This window comes from Petaurus breviceps, unplaced genomic scaffold (genome assembly GCF_028583685.1).
Source record: "Petaurus breviceps papuanus isolate PSGF00001 unplaced genomic scaffold, PetGlider_PUasm1.0 175, whole genome shotgun sequence".
Classification (NCBI taxonomy): Eukaryota; Metazoa; Chordata; class Mammalia; order Diprotodontia; family Petauridae; genus Petaurus; species Petaurus breviceps.
Window position 1 is genome coordinate 50,806,906 of NW_027185764.1, and position 21,875 is coordinate 50,828,780.

The 21,875-nt window shown below is 37.3% G+C and overlaps 1 protein-coding gene across 8 annotated transcripts in view; it reads left to right on the forward strand.

The window, feature by feature from the left end:
• The first annotated feature begins 3,146 nt into the window (after window positions 1-3,146).
• RHOBTB3 (Rho related BTB domain containing 3) overlaps window positions 3,147-21,875 on the forward strand; it is a 91,097-nt gene continuing 72,368 nt past the window's right edge. For 4 of the 8 annotated variants that reach the window (XM_069085130.1, XM_069085132.1, XM_069085133.1 and 1 more), the window contains exons 1-4: window positions 3,147-3,648; window positions 3,871-4,099; window positions 10,037-10,229; window positions 17,314-17,480. In XM_069085130.1, coding sequence (XP_068941231.1) covers window positions 3,647-3,648; window positions 3,871-4,099; window positions 10,037-10,229; window positions 17,314-17,480 — 591 coding nt within the window. In that variant the 5' untranslated portion in view covers window positions 3,147-3,646. The remainder of the gene's footprint in view (window positions 3,649-3,870; window positions 4,100-10,036; window positions 10,230-17,313; window positions 17,481-21,875) is intronic. The other 4 variants (XM_069085136.1, XM_069085134.1, XM_069085137.1 and 1 more) reach the window with 3 other exon arrangements.

Below are 21,875 nucleotides of genomic sequence, written 5' to 3' on the forward strand. Positions count from 1 at the left end.
ACTTTATAAACCTTTGAATAATCTTGTTTCTTCCTCTTATACCATATTTTCTTACATAATTTTTTTGCCATCCTCTCCTGTGCCCATTGAAATCACCAAGAAATAAAGTATATTTTTGTTGTATTTGGAGTCTCTTATCAAATTGTTTATAAAATTTCCATGTTTCCCCATCTTCCAGAATAGCTGCAGGCATATGTGTTATGATCATTTCCCTAGTCACATTTTTGCAAATGCTTCTCATGAGCACTGCAATATATGATGACTAAATGTGCCATGAGATGATGTTTCATGTTGCTTATGGACATATAATGAAAACAACTCCATCTACTTTTATTTTTATCTCCAACCTGTGAAACATCCTTCAATTTTAGCTACACTTTCCATTTATCTTCTGACTTCCTTTATAATAAGGACAATATAGATACACTGTAGTTCCTGGAATGGTATATCTACTTGTTGGCCACTGTATGAAGATCTCACATTTAGAATCCCAGCCACAAAGCTAAAGTTTATAAATGTTGTCTAAAAGCCATGTTATTCTTAGCATCTTCTGTCCTCCTTTCTGGTACCATACTAGCTAGTATTGGTTCTGAGGTCCTGCACAGGACTAAAGGCCAGTTTGTATTTTTTTTTTTTAATTTCATGGGTTGCAACAGCCAAAGAATTCAGCACTAAGTAGCCAGCTGGGCTGGTTCTCTGAAAGCAGATATAGTCTGTTGCTTGAACCATACTTCCAGAATAGTAGAACATGCTTTGTTGTTCAGTTGTGTGAACCTTTGTACCCCATTTGGGGTTTTCTTGGCAAAGATACTGGAGTGGTTTGCCATTTCCTTCTCCAGTGGGTCCATTTTGTCAGGCAGTCAGAGGTTAAAAGACTTGCCCAGAGTCACACAGCTAGGAAATGTGTAGGGCTGGATTTGAACTTAGCTTTTCCTGATTCCTCCCGACTGAGCCACCAGCTGCCTCTGAGAATATGCATTCTTTTGGCATAGCCTTTGAGAACCCAAGTGCAACTCCACATCATAAGGAGGTATCTGAATAGCACTTTGTGGAGAATTATGATGGATTAATTTAATATTAAAGTAATATAAAAGCCAAATAATAAAAATAGCACGATCCCTATCTGAAAAATTATTCTCTATCCTTGTACTTGGAAAATATTAAAATACTTTCAGGTAAGCAATAAAGACTTGCAGCAAATCTTTGGACTGATCTTTAATATCCTTGGCACTAGTCACATCCTCAGTATGTCTGTGTCCAAGAAAGAATCACCATTATTAGGATGTGAGCTTCTATTAGAGCATGAACTCCTTTGGGGCTGGGACTGGTTTTTGTTGTTGCTGTTGTTGTTTATTTTATTCATCTCCAGCACTCAGTATGGTGCTTCAAACAGAGGTGACTAAAGTCTTATTAGAAACCAGATGATATCACGATTTGCTTTGTTGATTTTACTTAGACAATGTTATAAGTGCATGAATAATTGTATAAAATTGAAAACCAAAGTAAACTGCTACTTCTTTCAAACTTTAGCTGTGTGACTTTGGGAAAGTCATTTCCCCTCTTTTGCATTTCAGTTTCCTCACCTGTAAAATGAGAATGTTTGACTAGATGATCTCTAGGTACTTATGATGGTGATAGTATATGACACTCAGTTCTTGATATCAATACAGTTGCTTGCTACCAATTGCTTTGAATATTTGTACAAAAACTTATGTAGGTCTTTTAGGTAGCCCAACCATTATCTCAATGTGATATCCTATAAGTATCATAAAAACCTATGAAGCATTGTGGTATTATTTTGTTCTTTTGGTACTTAGTGCTTTTACAGTATAAGTGGTGGCACAGCTACTTTCTGGGTTACTGGATTTGGAGATAGACCCATTTCAGACATTTATCATATGTAACTACGGGCAAGTTGGAGCAATGAACTGGCATGATGGGTAGAGTGAGGGCCCGGAGTCAGGAAGACCCAAGTTCAAATTTGACTTCAGACACTATCCAGCTGTGTGACTCCAGGCAAGTCACTTAGCCCCATTTGCCTCAATTTCTTCATCTGTAAAATGAGCTGGAGAAGGAAATGTCTACTCCAATATCTTTTTTTTTTTTTTTAAAGCAATCAGGGTTAAGTAACTTGCTCAAGGTTACACAGCCAGTTATTTCTGGGCGGGTAATCAGTGTCTGAGCCCAGATTCGATCCACATGTCATCCTGACACTGGAGCCGGTGCTCTTACTCGCTGTGCTACCTGGCTGCCCCTACTCCAATATCTTTGCTAAGATATTGACAGGTTCAAAGAACAAAACTACAAAATGGGCTAGTCATTTAATCTTTCTAAACTTAAGTTTTCTCCTCTGTACAATTCAAATAATAGCAGCACTTTATGGAGTTGTAAGGCTCAAATGAGATAATATATAGAAAGGGCTATATCAGTTAATATTTTAGTCTCTACAAATACAAAATTAGATTAATTACTGAAAATCCTTAAAAATTAAAGGTTAGGCATAATTATGTCATGTGTAAAATATGGGCCTTTCTTCAAGAAATTCCACTTACATTCTATTGCTTTAGATTTTTTTTTTGCATTTACTAATTTGTGTATTACTAAAAGATGTCAATTATAATAAAGCACAATCATCTCCAAATCCACATTAGCCAGTTATTTCTTTTTTGAACAAACTGTATTAGCATGAATGCTGCTTCTAGTTTCTTCTAAGCATAATTTTAAAGAAAGCTCCAGTATGTGTATTTATTAAACAAGATGTGAACAGTACACAGCTGACTAAAAAATTTTTTCACTCCAACAAAAAAAAAAAAAGGAAAGGGGGCGGCAGAGAAAAAGATTGGGGCAAAACTGTTGGAATCCCAAGATCTAGGTCTCAGGCTTCCTTTCTTTCCAATACCAGTCTATACCCAGAGGGAGCTGCTACACCTCCCCCTTTCTTCCTGCTGGTTTGGATCCGATCTTTACAATTCACCAAACTTGCTGCAGGGCAGGGGGGGGGGGGCGGTGATCTCTCCCCGACTTGAACATTTTCTTTCTTAATTGATTTTTCTGAGCTTCCTGAGCAGCCCAGTCCCCTCCTCTAGCCTCCAGCATGGCTTAGGCCTTGGAAAGGGGGAGGGGGTCTTGTCTAGTGGGGGGGGGGGGGGGCTTGCCCTGCTCCGCATTACGTGGGCTCTGCAGAATCGCCCCTCCGCGGTTGCACGTGTGGTGCGCTGGGGTAGGCGAGTGTTTCTTCCCTCCTTCCCAGGGCCCTGGAAGGAGGCGACCGCCTCTCGGCTAACTGGCCGCAGCCGGAGAGGAGGAGGTGATTTAATATGCTGACATTCACCTAGCTGAAGATTAACTCGGTACGCGAGTGCCCGGGCTGTCACATGCGGCCGCCCATTTACATTCAGGGACCAGCCGCAGCCGCAGCAGAGGCGGCAGCAGCTCTCAGTAGGATGGTCCAGAGCTTTTCCTGATTGGTCTGGAAGCCCACGGGAAAACCCTGCGTTTGCCGCAACGATAGTAGAGGAAGGAGCGTTTGGGTGGAAACAGATGGAAATGAGAAAATCCACGGGGTAAACAAGCCGGATATTTATCATGAGAGTGCTCGGGGAGCTGCTGTTTTCTTATTCGCTGCCCTACCTTTGGATTTAAGATCATGTATGTATACAGTTTTTTTGCCTCTTTTTTTTTTTGGTTGAATAATTTCAAATAGCAGAATTCAATAGATTTTTTTCTTTTTACTTGAAAGCAGCTTATTTTCGTCCTTGCCTCCTTCCTTGCTTTCCTTCACTTCCTGTTCTGATAAAAGTGGAAAATCGGTCTCAAAAATGTTTCTTCCCCCCGCCCCCCCTTCTTTCTTTCCCTCTCTCTGTTTCATAGGTCCATTCACATTGTTGCATTAGGAAATGAAGGAGATGGATTTCCCGAGGACAATCGTCAGTCAGGTCTGATCTGGACTTATCTAGGGAGAAGTGCTCTCGTTTCAGAGACAGAAAGCAGCTTGTTGCTGAATTCTGATGCCAGCTCGATTGCATATCCTGTATTTACTGAATATCAAGCCTGTGTGTTTGGAAATGTCAGACTGGTGGTACATGATTGTCCCGTCTGGGTAAGAGAAAGCAGCAGCTCCGTCCACTTCTAAAGGAGTCAAGAAGCAGTGCTTCTCCTCTCCCCCCCCTTTTTTTTTAAACTTAAGTTCCCTAGGAATTTTAGGCACCATTAATTTTTATCTCCCTTTAGTCATTTGCTTCTTTGGAGGAAAAAAAAAAACTAGTCAGCTAAAACTCTTGTGTGTTGAGCACTGCTACAAATGCTTCACAGCTACTATTAAGTCTTTTGCTACAAAGAGCTGAATGTGGAACACAACAAATGACAGGGTCACATTGTTGCACCCAGAGAGAGCAATGTTTTTTTCCCAGTTACCTAACGTGTTGATAATGTAGTAATGACATTCTAAAAATAAAACCCTCTGAAAGCTGATAGTCAAAACTCTTTTTTAAATGAGCCAGTTTAGAAAGACTAGGTTAAACATTTTTTTTAATTGTGTCTGAAAAATTATTTTTAAATGCCTTATTTCTGGCTTAAGATTAAGCTTAGAAAACCAGGTTTACATGATGATAAAAGTGTTCTCATTTTTTTAGGAAGGTAATTCCTATTGGTTGCCTTTTATGGCTTCATAAAGATTTAAAACAGTAATAAGAGTGTATAGGATGATTTTTTTTAATGAATACAGCATGTTTTTCTGCAATAGAAATATTTAAATTGCAATAACAATGAGTTTTCAATATTGTTCCATGATGTTACTGAAAATGTATTAGTGAATTTTACTGGCACACCTACATTTTTTTCTAAGTATCCCAGAACTAGTTTTGGAAATTGGTAATTTGTCTTTATTTGCAGACCACTTAATCTGATCCTTTAATAACATAGACTCTAATACTGAATTTAAGTTCTTAAAAGTTCGGTGTCAGAATTGTAAAAGTATAAGTTATACTTTGAAGTTTTATCAAACACTTGGGCTTTTTAAAAAACTTAATCAGCATAAAAAGAAACATTTAAAGAAATGTTTGCATTGTAGCTAGATAATTTAATTTCAAAGAAATTATTACAGATATTGATTTCAAATTAAAGGAAAGTCATTAGGTGTCTAAAATAAAATCTAAAATATGTCATTTCAGGAGTGATAATCCATCCTTGATGATGATAAAATTTGAGAATTGCTTCTCTCTGTCTCTTTATCTGCCAGAGATGATTATGCCATTAATTAAATGAACTATTTCTTTACTTTTAGCAGACTGCCTAATTGAATCCCCTAAAGCAGTCAGGGTTAAGTGACTTGTGCAGGGTCACAGAACTAGTAAGTGTCAGATATTTGAGACTGGATTTGAACTCAGGTCCTCCTGACTCCAGGGCTGATGCTCTATCCTCTGTGCCATCTATCTGCCCTTTGGCGTATTGAATCTTGAAATCACAGATAATTGGTTAAACAATGTTAGTAAAGATGTTCAGATAACTGAACAAACTTTGAGCAAATAAAGTATTTTTGAGGAAAATAAAGCACAATTTGAAGTAGGAATTGTGTCCCTGCCTTTTCTTTTGACCCTTCAATGTTTTCCCATTTGTGTTTCTTTATATTACTTAAAAACAATTCTGGGGCAGCTAGAGCACTGGCCCTGGGGTGAGGAGGACCTGAGTTCAAATTCGGCCCCAGACACAATACAAAACTAGTTGTGTGACCTTGGGCAAGTTACTTAACTCCAACTGCCCTATCTTCCTCCCTCCAAAAAGCAAAAACAAAATAAAACACTTATTCATTAGCTCTACTAATTGGAATCTTCTAAGTGGGTTAAAAGTTTTCATTTTGTCTGTAAGAAGAAAAGAAAATCCCTTCTTAAAAATTTTAAAAGAAGTTTTGCCATGTGTAAAAAGTTTACCTGGAAATTTTTATGGTTTAATAGTTCATTTTAGTATTGATATTGACTGGTCCTAGATTTGTTACCATTTATAATTTTTAGGTCACCATGACCTGTTGTAGCTGAATAACAGAATTGTTTAGAATGTTTTTCTTCTGAGTACAGTATGTACTAATGCCCTTCGTAGACATTAATATCAGTTATGTTCCTCAGTTGTTATTTGATAGATACTGAATGCACTTGTAGATAATACCAAGAAAGTATACTTTAAAATTTCCCATTTCATACAATAGCTAGTCTTTATTGTTATTTTTTATTATTTATGAAAATGGCTGGCATTTGGAAAGTACTTGCCAGGCACTTTATATTCATTACGTTATCTGAACCTGAGTTGTGAGGTGGGTACAATTCTATGAGGTAGGTATATTTTAATATAAACTAGCAGTTTTCAGTTTATATTTTTAAATAAATATGATACTTCTAAATAAATGTAACTGAGTGTTTTAAATGCTAATTATTTTTCAAATTCCTTAAAAAAAAGCCAATTTTATATTATGCACCTTTAAATAGGACATACTACATGGATGATGACCAGTTTCTTAAGCAGAGAAATTTTTAATGTTTTAAGATAGAAATACACACCATAGAAGGACCCTGTGAAATGTATTCCTTCTAGGGTATATGACTCATAAAGAAGATCACAATTGTACAAAGGTGTCAGGGCGCATCGGCCTGTTTGGGATTGGGTAGGCCTGGGCTGGGGAAGCTGCGCCTTTGGCCCTAGCTGCAAGTTATTTATGAGATGCCTGGAAAGGGAAACAAGGGTTTGATGGTCTATCGTTTCTGCTAGCAATCTACTGCTTCCATGGAAACAGCAGATACTTTATAGAGAAACTGTGTAATATAGAAGAAAAAATATTATTTTAGGAGACTGAACACCTGTTACATTCGTGTCCCTCCTTGGTAAAGTAAACCTCTGTAGGCCTCAGTTTCCTCATCTGTCAAATGAGATTATTGTACCTGATAATCTTTAAGGTGCCCTACAGCTCTAAGTACTGTGGTTTTAATTATTGATTATGCCATTTACTACCCATGTCACCTTGAACAAGTCACCTTTAACTTTTCTGGGCCTTGGTTTGCCTACCTGTAGGTTGAGGGGATTGGATCATGTGATCTCTAAGATGTAGTCCTATTTTATTTACTGTAGCCCATAATGATTTCTCTGGCTCCATTGTACAATAGTCAATAGTCTGACATGCCTATTGTGAAGGCAAATTAATAGCATTTTAAATTTCACGTGAAATAAAATTAGTAGGGATTAAGATAAAATTAATACCCCAGAGGGTGCTCGTTTTATACCTGGCATATTAATAATAATGATGAATCTATATTAATTTAAATAATTTTAATTTGTATCTACTCTCATCTTTCATTCACTGTATCCAAAAACATAGTAATTTTTTTTTAATTAGCTAAATTATTACCACTTGAAAGGTATCTTATTCACAACACCATTGGGAAATGGAATAATTATTTCACTTTATAAAGTCTGATAAAAAGTGGTAAATCCAGATCTCCAAACCCTGTCTCTGAGGCCATGGTCATAGAGAATTCCTTGGAAGTGTTAAGTATACAAAGGAGTAGAAGTATTGGATTCTTCCCTTCAAGGGAGAAGCAAACTGTTTTCTCCCTTACCCATTTTTGAATGGTGTGGTGCCCACAAAACTAGAATGGGCCATTTGGGCTGCTAATTGATAGAATATTACACTTTGATAGAGTACTTCCTACAGATCACTAGCTTTCCTGAAACCTCATGTTAGATATAATTAATTGTTTCATATATTTATTTTTTTATACAGAATACTTTCTTCTTTGCCCCTGTTTTCTCACATTTTATTTGTATTTTAGAATTTGCGATCAATTTCTATATAAACAAAAAATATAGAAAATGAAAAAGTGATGTACAAATCATTTCCTGTGTGTTAGGTACAGCAGGGTCCCAATTAGTATAAATAATGAATTCCACATTATTCAAATTCCCACTACATACTAACTTTGAACTGGAACCAGTGACTATATTCTATATCATAATAACTTCAGGTGGTATAGTAGATTTGAAATCTCATAGATCACTTCATTATTTGTGCTAATTGAGACCTAGATGTATATTTCTCTCTGATTCATATATTTATTCAATGTTTGCACAACTTTTCCATTCCGTTCCTTTGACTTTGCCTATCCAGTGCTATGTTCATATCTATATATGCACAAAATTAGAACGGAAGCAATTAGAAGGGGTTTTGAGCAGGGATTAGGAAGTATTGGCAGTTTATGCTGGGAAACTTTCCCAACTCCCTCCTGCCCTTTGCCCCACTCTCTTTGCCCCTCTTCCTCCTTCCTTCTTCATCAAACTCCTTGACTTTTCATCGTTTCATTCGATAGTTGTTTTTGATACCCTTTAACTTCATCAAATAGCTGCATCTCACTTTGCAAATTTGTTCTCATTTCTGAAAAGTATTCTGGATTCCTTGTACTTCTGAGGGTTTTCTTGGTACTTAGGGAAAGGGAATACTCCATCATATCCTGTACTTTGGCAGTCCATGAGTTACAGGAGCATGCAGTACCCAAATAGAGCTGGCAGTTTTGAGAGCATTTCTGTAAACATTGCTAAGTAAGAAACCTCACCAGCTTTCTGCCACACAGGAAAAAGGGGCTTGCAGCATTGCCCTGGATTGATGGTTGTAAGACACTAATACCTCTGTTCTCTACTCACATTTCAAAGCACAGATTTCCATAATGCAACAGTTTTAGACTGATCTTCTAAATTCATCCCCTTCTTGAGCCACTCTACCACTCAGAAAAATATACAAAAGGCCCCATAAATGAAAACAAGTAAACCTTTTATAGCACAGTTAAAAAGAAAGTGAAATTATTGGAATAAAAATATTGGCATGGGTACAGTAGACCACAACACTTTAATTCTTAAGACTGTACTTTCTATGTAATGGTATTCACATATTAAATTTTAAGTATTTATGCATTTTATATTATCTTTGACAAATACCAGAAGGAAAGAAATTTTTAATTAATTGGAATCACTAAAGTGGCAGTGAATTTTTTCAGTTTCCTTAATTTCTGAGTCTGATCCTTAATATATACATGTATACTCACAAATATACATATTCATGTATATATACATTGTGTTTATATGTGTAATCATATGCATATTACGTATCAATTTTGCATATTTGTATCTATTATAAATATATGTATGCTACCTATAGTCCCTAAATAGAGATTTGAGTACTAGGGAAGAGGATTATTTGGCACTTATCATTTATGTAATCCATTCATGAATTAGAAATAACATGAATTATGAATAAATCCTTATTGATGATTTAAAAATTTTTTTTTTGTTCCAGACTTGTATTTTCATCTGTTTTGGGAGCACCTGATGAGAAAACTCTCTACTAATGTAGATTTGCAGCTGGCCTTCAGCAGTGGGTTTTAGCAAGTTTCTGGGGGCCTTTAGGAATTAAATGACTTATAAATTACATTTCAGAGCCAGGTTTTTCTGATTCTGTATACAAGATATCATTTGTGAACATTTTCCTCTGTGTACTACATGGTTCTGAAAATATGCCAATTTTCCAATATGGGGATTGGAAATGGAGGTCTCACAAAGTACATACTAAAATGGTTGTACAGAAACACACAAAAACAAAAATTGCAAGTAGTTTCCTAGAAAAATCACGTAAAAAAGCCCTCATCTCTCTTGTATTTACTGTGGTGCTGCTGCTACTATATCTGCACCCATAGGTTTTTGCAATCATTCAATAACTACAAAGACAAAACATTTACATACTTAATTTAAAATACAAATGCTAAGTATTTAGTTTTCTATCTTTGTGCTGTTAGGAACTCTCTGTAGCTACTACTCATATTAACACACAGTTTTTTAGGCAAGGAAATAGTTTTTTATATAGTGATAATGGAATGATTAAAGAATTTTACTATATTTTTCCATGCATCAGAATAAATAAAACAGTTTTATTTATTAGCCTATCACATAATTTGTAATCTATTTTATGATTGTTATGAGTAAAAGGATTGCTCTTTGCATTTTGGTTTAGGGCATTTTCGACAGTGATTGGTATACCTCTAGAAATCTTATTGTTGGGGCCGACATCATTGTAATCAAATACTCCGTAAATGACAAGTCTTCATTTCAAGAAGTAAAGGATAGTTACATTCCAGTGATAAAAAGAACATTAAATCATTGTTCAGTCCCAGTAATAATTTCTGCAGTTGGTATGAGACAGAATGGTAAGTGTTTTATTTTTTCATTGTAATTAGATGTAAAGTATCTTACTACTCTGAAATAGATTCTTATTTTAATATAAAAAATGCAGTTTTAAAATCTATGAAATTATTATGGTTCAAATGTTAACTATTATAAATTTGCTACTCTTAAGTGACACCATCACCATGATATAAGAATAAATTTGGGGTTAAAATGCTTGATTTCAAATCCAAGTTCAGACATTTACTAACTATATGATCATTTGCAAGTCACTTTACCATTATGAACCTCAATTTTTCTCATCTGTAAAATGGGAACAATAATCCTTATACTCCCTGCCTCATAGAGTTGATGTTAGGATCAGTTTAGGAATGTGGAGAATTCAGAATTACCAAGATTAATTATTTAGAAACAGGAACCCACAAAGAAAGTTTTTAAGAAATTGGGTTTTCGGATATGTAGTTCCATTTACAAGTTACCCAGATGGCAGTTGAAAAAGTAGATGTACAACATATTATCAAAGCAAGACTGCATAGGAGAAGCAGTATAAAGCATGGGGCAAATGATTAACATAGGAGGTGGAGTAGGAATGTATTTGGAAGCAGGAGTAATGGGTAGACAACCTGTGTGCTACACTGGTATCTATGCAATGTCAGGAAATCTAGGACCCCCTAGCATGTTGGGTGTATATCCTGTGGAAGATTTATGGGAGTACATGAAGAAGAGTGATAGAAGATGAGAAGAGATGGATCGCAGATCCGCTGAATTAGCAGAAAGCCTAACATAAAGATAATTAAAGGCACTATAATGAAAGACCTCATTATAGCCGGTCATTATGGGAGTTGATGATCATATAGCCTTCATTGCTGGTCAGGACCTCACCACCTTTTGCCTGGACTTTTACAATAGATTTCATATTGTTCGCCCTATCTCAGATCTCTGCTCATTCCAATCTATCCTCCACATAGTTACCAATGGGGTTTTTCCATAAGTGCAGTTCTGACCATGTTATTCTACTCAATAAATTTCACTGGTTTCCTGTTGACTCTAATTTAAAACAGAAATACTTTTGTTTGGCTTTAACCCTTTATAACCTGGTCCCAGTTTACCTTTCCAAATCCCTTGTATATTACTCCCTTCCACCCATTCTACAATGTGGGAATCTAGCCAAACTGGTCATCTTGCTGTTCCTCAAATGTGATAAGTCTAACTCCTGTCTCTAGGCCTTTTCATTGGCCCATCTTTGTGTATGGAATACATTCCCTCTGACTCTTTGAATCTTTTAATTTCTTCAGTACTTGACTTAAGCACCACCTTTATATGAAACTTTTCCTGATCTTCCTGGATCCTAGTTACCTCTTTCTCAAAACTACCTTATTTTTTTAATATTTCTTCTGTATCTGCTTCCTATATCTGTGTACATATTGTCTTAGCTCCTTGTGAGAAGAGACTTAAATTTTTGACTTTGTCTTTCCACAAACTGCCCACAGTTACACAACTATTAAGTGTAAGAGGCAAGAGTCTAAATTCAAATCTAGGTCTTTTCTCCCCTGATGAACCAGGCTTCCTTGTATGCACTTTGTATATTATCATCAAACTGAAATGAACTAATTTAACTTTTTCAAACGTATTTTTTTTTTGTAAAAAACACTTAATATTTTTTCTCATTATGTTTATTTACTTTTGCGTTGGAAGCATTGCTGACCTTCATTCATTTTGCCTTGAATCAAGGCATATTAAGACAGTCTGCCCACCCCCATTCCATCAACATAAGGAGAGCTTTGTAGACATAAGGGGGCCTCTGTCTTCAGTAAATCAAAAGCCCTGTTTATGTAGGCTTTGTAAAGAATGTAAAATACCAAGAGTGTTTTATCATAATAGGCAAAGTTCTTCATGAAAATTTATTCCTTTAACTCAAAACCTAATCTGATCATAGAAAAGCAAACTCAGATCAAGCTTTATGTATGATATAACTCAGAGAAATCAAGCATTATTTGCTGTCTTTATCCTTGATATCTTTAAATCTTCCTTGAATGCCAAATGTTTCTCTTTCTTATTGAAGGAATATTTGATTACTGGGCAGCCCAAACCACTTTTTTTGTGTGTTTGTTTGTCTTATTATTTATCTTATTTGTTTTATTGTCTCCCTGCATTTAACTGGTTGACCTTGGGCAAGTTATTTAATCCCTGTAGTCTCAAATTTCCCTAACTGTAAAAGGATTTACATCTAAAATGTCATGATTTTATGTTTTTATGATGCCTTTGGGTGGGTAACTGTAATGTAATGCCAAAAGAAGGCAACTTCCCAGGTTCAAAATACCAGCATAGGTGCTCTCTATTTTATTTCAGTAACAAACCCAGAACAGAGAAGATCAAAACATGACATCATTCAAAATACAGCATTTACTAAGTGTGATTAAATCATCTCCAAGGCCTACCCCACCCCAGGACTTTCCAATCATTCAATCAATTACAAAGTCTCTGTTCCAAATACTTCTCCACCCCTAGGCTATACCTTAATTAAGTCCACCACAAAGCCCCTCTTCTCAAATGGAGATTAGTTTCCAAACGTAAGTAAAATACATTCATTTGCTCAACCATAGAACACAAAAAGGTCAAAAGTTCCCCACCCCTGGATCACAATTGAATCTACCCCAGAGTTACATCAAGTTTAAACACAGCACTTAATACCCAAATGGAGGTCTTTTCTTCATCTTGACACGAGGCAAGTTCTCAGCAATCTTAGTTCCTGGAGAGACAAGGCTTAGCAAGGCCATAAGATACATTGCCAGTCCCTTCATGAATTTATCCTCTGTCTGTAGAACAGTCCTAGAACCCCTGAACACATTAGCAAAGCCCTCTCCCAGGATTTCTGTAAACATACAACAAGAAAATCCTTCTTCAGGGCTTCTGAACCAACAGAAAGGCTCCCAGACCCCTGCAACAACAGCACTGTCCTTCACCAGTGGACAGTATTCATTCTGTCTGCCGGACAGTCTCCAGACCCCTGCAACAACAGTACTGTCCCTCACCAGTGGACAGTATTCACTCTCTGTCTGCAGGACAGTCTCAGGCCTTCTTAACCAAATGCCAGGTTCCAGGACTTCTTCAACAGGACAGTCTTTCACCAGTGGACAAATCTGGCAAAATAACATCAAAACAGACAGACAAAGTACCAGCAAAACAGCCATGTCTCCTCAGTCCTTGGCAGCTCAGGGGGCAGGTCTCAAAAGTCCAGGGCAATTCAAAGCGGCCACCAGCAATCTTTTAGTCTCTCTCTCTCCACGAGGTGCTGCTTCCAAAAAGAACTTCCGCCTCTCTCTAGTGTCTCTCCAAATCTACGTCACCAGCTCCTCCCAGTCAGGACTTTCTTTTCACATCAAAAAGTCCATCCCACAGGTGGGATTAACGAGCTCTGGGTTTTAATACAATCAATTTGAAAACCAAGCCCAATACAGGGGAATCTCCACATTCCATTACTATCACAGTAACCTCTTCAACCCCAGTGGGTTTAGCTATCTTTGAGACAGCTAGGAAGCACAGTGGATAGAGTGCTGGACCTGGAGTCAGGAAGGTTTGTATTCAGATATGACCTCAGATATGTGCTAGCTGTGTGACACCGGGCAAAGCACTTTACTTTTGTTTACCGCAGTTTCCTTAACTGTAAAATGGGGATAATAACAGAATCTGCCTGCAGATTGATGCTGTTTTTATTGTGAGGACCAAATGAGGTAACATATGCAAAGCATTTAGTGTAGCTCCTGGCAAGTACATAGTAGGTGCTATATAAATTCTTATTTTCCTCTTCCCATCTCTATTTTCCTCCCCCCCCTTTTCCCCCTTCCCATCTCTAAGGAGATGAATCACTGATAGTGAGTAGTTCACTCCTCAATCACCAACCAGTTGCCTATTGAACATTTCAGACTGAATGTCTAAAAGAAATCTCAAACTCAACATTGAAAATTGAACTTATTTTTTTTTTCCTGTTTGGAGGGGGAAGGTAGGGCAGTTGGGGTTAAGTGACTTGCTCAAGGTCACACATCTAGTTTTATGTTAAGTGTCTGAGGCTGGAATTGAACTGAGGTCCTCCTGATTCTGGGGCCGATGCTCTATTCACTGCATCACTAAAGGCACCATCCTTCTGGTCTCCCAGATTTTTACAGCCTCAGACTTAATCCTGGATTTCTCATTCTTCCTTGAATTTTTACTGTTGCTGCCTTTCTAACATCTCTGACAATCAACCCCTTTCCCAGACTAAAATAAACTTTTGTTCAGACCCTCATTACCTCTTGCCTAGATTGTTGCAGTATTCTCCTAAATTTGGCTCCATGCTTCAGGTCTAACCAATCTAGTCCATCCTTCACATTGTTGCTGCCAAAGTCATTTTCCTTAATTGCATATCTGACCATGTGATTCCCATACTCCATCCTTTCCAATGGCTTCAAAGTATAAACTCTCTTTAGCCTTTGAAGCCCCTCACAACCTGGTTACAGCCAATCTGTCCAGCTTCATTGGACATGACTTCCATCCTCTCCCTCACACACTGTGGGTCCAGCCAAATTGACCATCCTACATGCCTAGAACATACTCCTCCTTTGTCTTCGCCTCATAGTCTCTTCCTTTAAGGTACAGTTGAAAAGCTGTCTTCTACATGAAACCTTTCCTGATTCCTCCCCCTCCCCAAACTGCTACCAAACTACTTTGTTGTACTTAAATATTTTATATTTATGATGTATATATGTATGTATGTATATAACTGTCTCCCCCATTAGAATGTAAGCCCTTTGTAAGTAGGAATTATTTCATTGTTTGTACTTGTATCATCAATGACTGGCATAGTGCTTGGGACATAGAAAGTGCTTAGTAAATGCTTGTTGATTCATTGGTGGATTTTTGAACTTTTGCATGTTTATTCTGCTTTATATATGAAGATTGTTCCCTTTAACAAGCATTTATTAAGTGACTTTCTATGTCCCAGGAACTGTGCTAGGTGCCAGGGATACAAAGACAAAATGAAAACTAGCCCACGTCCTTGAGAAACTTTTAACTTTATATCCTTGTGGGAGGGAAATTGGATATACCATTTTATATAGCTAAGTAAAAGCAAGATAATTTGAGGAGGCAGAGAACAGTAACAAGAAAGCCTTCCCAAAGGACATGGCACCTAAATTAAACTTTGAAGGAACAGAGTATTCTAAGAGGTAAAGGTAAAGGAGAAATTCCCTCCTGCTTTGGAGGACAGCCTATACATAGAAGCAAGAGGTGGGGTGCAGAGACTGGGAATCATCAAGGAGCATCACAACTAAGGAGCTTCAGTGATGAACTAAAGTCAAAGGTGTCATCAGGGACGTGGATGATTAAAAGAGAGGATGTGCTGCTAGTCACAGAGCAACTGAGAGAGATGGATAGATTCATTCCTCTAGTGCTGCATTTGCTATGTCAGGTCCTATCACACTGAGTGGACCCCCTGTGGCAAGTTAATGGGAGGACATGCACAAGGTCTTACAGGATGAGCAGGCATGGATGGGTTGCTATCTCCATGGATGGAGGAAGCATCCAGATCAATCAGATTGCAGATCTAATTGAGCATTTTTTTGAGGGGGGAAGAGGGGGAATGGTGGTTTGGAGAAGGGAAAGACTGTAAGCAGGGAGATTAGTCATGCTTTATTGCCAGGAGAGAGGTGACGAAGATCTGAATGAAGGTGATGGATGAATGGATGGAGAGAAACTTATGGATGTGAGGGATATTGCCAACCGAGAAGACTTGGCAACTGGTGTGTGTGTGTCTGTGGGGGGGGTGTCTGTGTGTGTATTGGGGCAGAGTCAAGAGCTAAGGATAATCAGGAGGACAATTTTTTTGCTTTTTCCCAGTAATAAGAATTGTTCTGGGTTTTTATGACTTGTCTTCCTAGTTCTCACTGACAATTTGGTCAGTTTAGAGAGGCAGTTTGTATCTGTGAAACGGAATAAAGTTAATTATCTGAAAAAGGATTGGATCCATTATGCTTATCTTACTAGCAAATGTGCTCTAATAAAAATTGAAGCAAGGAAATTAAAAAAAAAAAAGATTTCCTTTTCTCTCCGTGCTTTTGAATCTGGGTAGAGCAAAATGAATAAAATAATTAGATTAATGGGTGCATAGGTTTGTACAGTTTATAAGGAGAATGAAATGTTTGAGGATTAGTGATTTTGGTCTTTTCAGTTAATTTTGAGCATGAAGAATTCTTTTAATATAAAGGTACAAAGCCCAATGAAAGCTTTGTGAAGCGGTTTAAATAATTTATTGAAGCTAAAACTCAGTTCAGTGACTCTGCTCTCTCCCATGGACTATGAGCTCCTTGGAAACAGGAACTTTTGCCTTTCTTCATATCTCTAGCATTTAGCACAGGGCCTCACGTATCTCTTGCTCTTGTTGAGTCGTTTCAGTCATGTCAGAGACTCTATGACCCAACTTGGGGTTTTCTTGGCGAAGATACTGGTGTGTTTTAGCATTTCCTTCTTCAGCTCATTTTACATTTTAGGAACTGAACAAACAGGCTTAAGTGACTTGGCAAGGATCATACAGCTAGGAAGTCTGAGACTGGGTTTGAACTCAGGTCTTGCTGGCACTCTACTCACTGTGCCCCACTTGACACACAGTAGCTGATTAATAAATGCTTGTTGATGAACTGACTGGTTAAAATGCTGATAATGAAATAAGTTAAACTAATTTTTTTTATTAACTACCCAGTGTAAATTGTTTTTCTCTTGCTCAAGATTATATCAGGCACTATCATACCTAAAAGTGGATTTCCACAGTTCATAACTCTGTGGCTGTTGGCCCATTTATTAGGGAAAATAGCTATTCACCTAATAAAAAAAATTCTTTAGTGTTCTTAACTTCAGATTGTTTTTCTTTCTATTTATATTAATTTGCCCTAGGATCTTTTCTGCTCTCATTACCTTTTTAAAAAGTGTCACATTGCAGATCTAGTGTGTTTAGTGACTCCCTAGAGTACAGGTATGAATCATAACATGTTGTTTAATTGCTAATGCTGAAGCCTACTTGTTGGTGTTAGCTGTTAAGACACATGCTTCTGTGTCATTCCAATGTCCTCTGATTCAAAGTTTTTCCCTCAGAAGAATTACCCTGTACTTGCCCACTGTGTACCTCAGACAGAGGGAACTGCGTCACTTCTTCTGAAGGGATCCAACTTGCTAAGGAACTAGGAGCCACCTACCTTGAACTACACAGCCTCAATGACTTCTATGTTGGGAAGTATTTTGGAGGCGTGGTAAGTAGAAGTTCCTCTGAAGGTTTTTTAAAAACTGTTTTAAGTAGTTATGGTAGATCAGCTATTTTCCTTAATGTCAACTACTGTCTTAATATTTACTTTGAGATGAACATGCATGTAATAAAAACTCTTATTAATAATATCTGAGTAGACATTTTATTAGACTAAAATGAGAAATTTCATTTTTCTTAACATGACTTGTTTTCCATTATTTAAACAAGATACTCAGAACTTTGGGGACTATTTAAATGGTATATTATTAGCTGTTATGTAAAAATACATTTTTATACAAATAAAGTTATTGTAAATCTGATATTAATTGTTGATACTATTGATGGGCCCAGAGCTAAATTTTATTGTTATCTGACTTTCAAAGAACAGTTTTCCCTAATGACGTATACTTTCGTGATACCCACACCACTATCCTGGTGGCCCTGTCACTATTCAGACCAGCAGTTTGGATTACTACTTTTATCAGATGATTAGGGAGTTAGGATTCTAGACTCCTAATCCAATTAGCTATTATTCTGACTGCCTCAGTTCTTCATAATAGTGGGAAACTAAAAAGAGCCTGCTAAACTGACTGAACACAAAGAAAGTTAATAGTCAAATATATTGAATCCTTTGTGTTATTTAGACATAATAAGTATTTTATTAATTTTGGCTGCATATAGTTAGATAATGAAGCTTCTACAATTAAAAAAATGTGATAAGTAATTTTAAACAACACCACCACTAAAATATATATTTGTGGTAATTTACACTGTAAATGAATTTCAAACCATAATGCATCCATTACAGTTTATTTATTACTTAAATAAACTGCAAATGAAGTTATTTAAATTCTTTGAGGGCTCTTTTCTGGATCCCCTTTTTGCTTGCTTTTCCATTTCTAAATTTGTGAATGTTTTTTCCTTTCTTATAGTCATTGACATTGTGTATGCTGTCCTCATTTACTTCTGAGCAGAAGTGTCAAATACTCCTAGCTTACTGCCCAAACCAGATTAAAATGTAATAGTTAACAAAATAAATGAAAGTACAGAAGAACACAAATAATGTTAATAAATGTTAATATGTGGTTTTCTAGGTCAATATGCAGCCCTCAGGGATCTTTATGTATGTTTAATGGCCACATTTCTGTTCCAGTTTAATACCATTGCCCAGCAGGAGTGGGGAACCTGTGGCCTTCTAGGCCCTTGGGTGCAGCCTTTTGACTGAGCCCACGTTTTACAAAACAAATCTTTTTTATTAAGGGGATCTGTTCTGTGAAGTTTGGATTTGGTCAAAGGGCCACACTTGAGGACTGAGAGGGCCATGTATAGGGTTGAGAGGGCCTCGAGGCTTCAGGTTCCCCACCCCTGCAAAAGCAACTAACCAACTTAGCATCCCAACAAAGTACCTGTGTCTTGCCAAATAAAAATCTAGCTCAGTGATGAAAGGGCATCGTTAACAACCCAGTGTCTTGCATACTGTGGGCTGGACAGAGTTTTGTGGAATGAATAATGCTTATTGAAAAAATACTCTGGCATGGTGGTATTATGCAGTGCTTCATGAAAAGCTTGTACTGGAGTTGATGTGCTGTTGGTAAACTGTAATTTGAGAGAATATGCTCTCTTATTTGAAATAAAGTTCTATTTGTTTTCTACTAAAAAAAAAATGATAAACAAGATGTCCATCTATCCAGTGGGCTAGTCAAATCTTCTGCATTTATGTTGTTGCTGTTCCATTGTGTTCTAATCTTCATGATTCCATTTGGGGTTTTATTAGCAAAGATACCAAAGTGGTTTGCCATTTCCTTCTTGAGCTCATTTTACAGATGAAGAACTGAGGGAAACAGGGTTAAGTGACTTGCCCAGGGTCACACAACTAGTGAGTGTCTGAGACTGGATTTGAACTCTGGGAGATAAGTCTTCCTGACTCCAGGTCCAGTGCTCTTTGCACTTTGGCACCACCTAGTTTCTCTTTCTGCATTTATATCAAGTTTCTATCTACCTCTACAAATTCCATTCATTACTCCTGTTCCTTGGCAGAATTAATTTAATCCCTTTTCCACTTGTCAGCCCTTCACTTGCTATAGATTTCTCTCCAAGTCTTCTCTTCTGCAAGTTTAAACAGCTTCTGTTTCTTTGATGGATCTTCTTATGTCATGATCTCCGGTCTCCTTCCCATGCTGGTGAGTCTTCTCTGGATGTACATCAGCTTGTCAGCATCCTTCCTAAAACATGATGCCCAAAACAATATAATATTCTAGATATGGTCTGGTTAGGGCTGAGTACAGTGGGACTGCCACCTCCCTTGTTCTGAACACTGTGTTATCTTAATACAGTCTAATATTACATTAGCTTTTTTGACCACTGTGTTGTACTATGAGTCTTTCTCAAATGAACTGTTGTCAAATCATGCTTCCTCCATTTTGTCTTTTGGGTTTGATTTTTTTTAAAAACAAGATTTCTCATTTATTCTTATTACATTTCATCTTATTTGATTTGGCCTCTCATTCTATCCTGTCAAGATCTTTTTGAATCCCCTACTATAATCCCTAACAGTTTGGTGGCATCTATAAATTTGATAAGGATGCCAGTTCTGCTTCATCCAGTCATAAAGTATGGACAGAGCCAAAAACCGATAGATTTATGGAGTGTTCCATAAGAAATTACCCTCTATTCAAACCAATGATATTCAAAACAGAACTCCTCTTTCCCTCTAAAACCATCATCCTCCAACTCAATTATAATCAATACGAAACTCATTTTTAAATCATGTGCTAGGCACTGAGGCTACAAAGACAAATTTGAAACAGTCCCTACCCTCAAGGAAATTACATTCTCCTTGGGATTTTCTTGGCAAAGATACTAGAATGTTTTGCCATTGCCTTCTCCAGCTCATTTTACAGGTGAGAAATTGAGGCAAATAAGGGATGAGTGACTTGCCCAGGATCACACAGATAGTAAGTGTTTAAGTCTGTATTTGAACTCAGTTCCTCCCAATTCTAAGCCCAGTGTTCTATCCACTGTACCACCTAGTTGCCCCATTCTACTTATAGTCATCCTAACTCCCCTCTTTCTGTTGAGGGTACCACTAACCTTCTAGTCACCTAGGTTAACAACCTGAGAGTCATACTAGATTCTTCACTCTACCTCATCCCCCATATCCAATCAATTGCCAAATCTTATAGATTTTGCTGATTTTATTGATTTTTTCAAAATATTCTTTCATTCATCTCCATCATTCTGCTTACATGGCCACTTCCCTAGTTCACATCTTCATCCCTTCTCCTTGGACAATGTGACATCTGAATGTGGGAATCTCTACCATTTTCTTTGCTTTGAAACTCAGTACATTTGCCTGTTTCCAGTCTAGCAACAGTTATCCTAACTCTCCATTATTTTTAATGGGTTAGATAGAGGTAACATGGGTATAGGTAAGTATCTATGGAATGGTATTATCTTGCATATGTGGTCACATAGATGAAAATCCAGCTAATGGATTTGAATTATCTCAGAGTGCAAGAATTGAGTTAGCTGCCAGATGGTGGTCTCCTTGAACTGTTATCGCTAGGTCGTGCCTGTATTTTTAATCACATGTTAGCAGTAATGCCATCCTGAATAAATTTGGGCAATTTTCTAATTCCCCAGCATGGAATCTTCCTGCACATGGCATTTCCCTCTTGGCTTTCAGGTTCTTATCTAGCCTAGAAGATGAAGTATTTATCAAATATTACATTCAGAATCTACTGTTTCTAGTTTGGCTTACTCTCCCCATATTTTAGAGTCACTACACTGTCTAAAGGCTCTTGGTACCCATCAGTTCAGACACTTAGTATGTTGTTATCACAAACCATAGTCAGAAATAAGATGCAGAGAAACAATAGAAATTCTCCCTGTTGTACCCATTTCTTCCCAAATCTTCGGAACGGATGAGACACTTACATACACACTGTGCATGTATTTCCAACATGCATACCCGTGGGTGCTTAAAGAATGGGGGTGGGTAGCCATCTCAGGATGATTGATTAAAGGAATGGAACACTAAATCCAACTACCCTTCTAAGAGTTCTCCCTGCTTCTCATCTCTCTCATCCATCCCCTGCAGACCTGCCAAATCAGTATTTCTAAAGCAAGTCCAAGCATTTCAGCTCCATGTTTTACCAGCTTCAGTGACTCTGTTGCCTCTAGGATAAATTCTTCTTTGGCAGTTAAAACTTCACAGTTGGACTTCGGCCTATCTTTCTGGACTTATTTCATTTCATTCCCAAATTCACTCCACATTCTTGCCAAACTGGTCCATTTGCTCTTTTCTATGCAAAACGTTCATCTTTGGAACCTTGGCACAAGCACCTATACCTGCCTCACTCTTATCTCAGAATTTAGTGTACTTTGAAATTTAGCTCAGGTA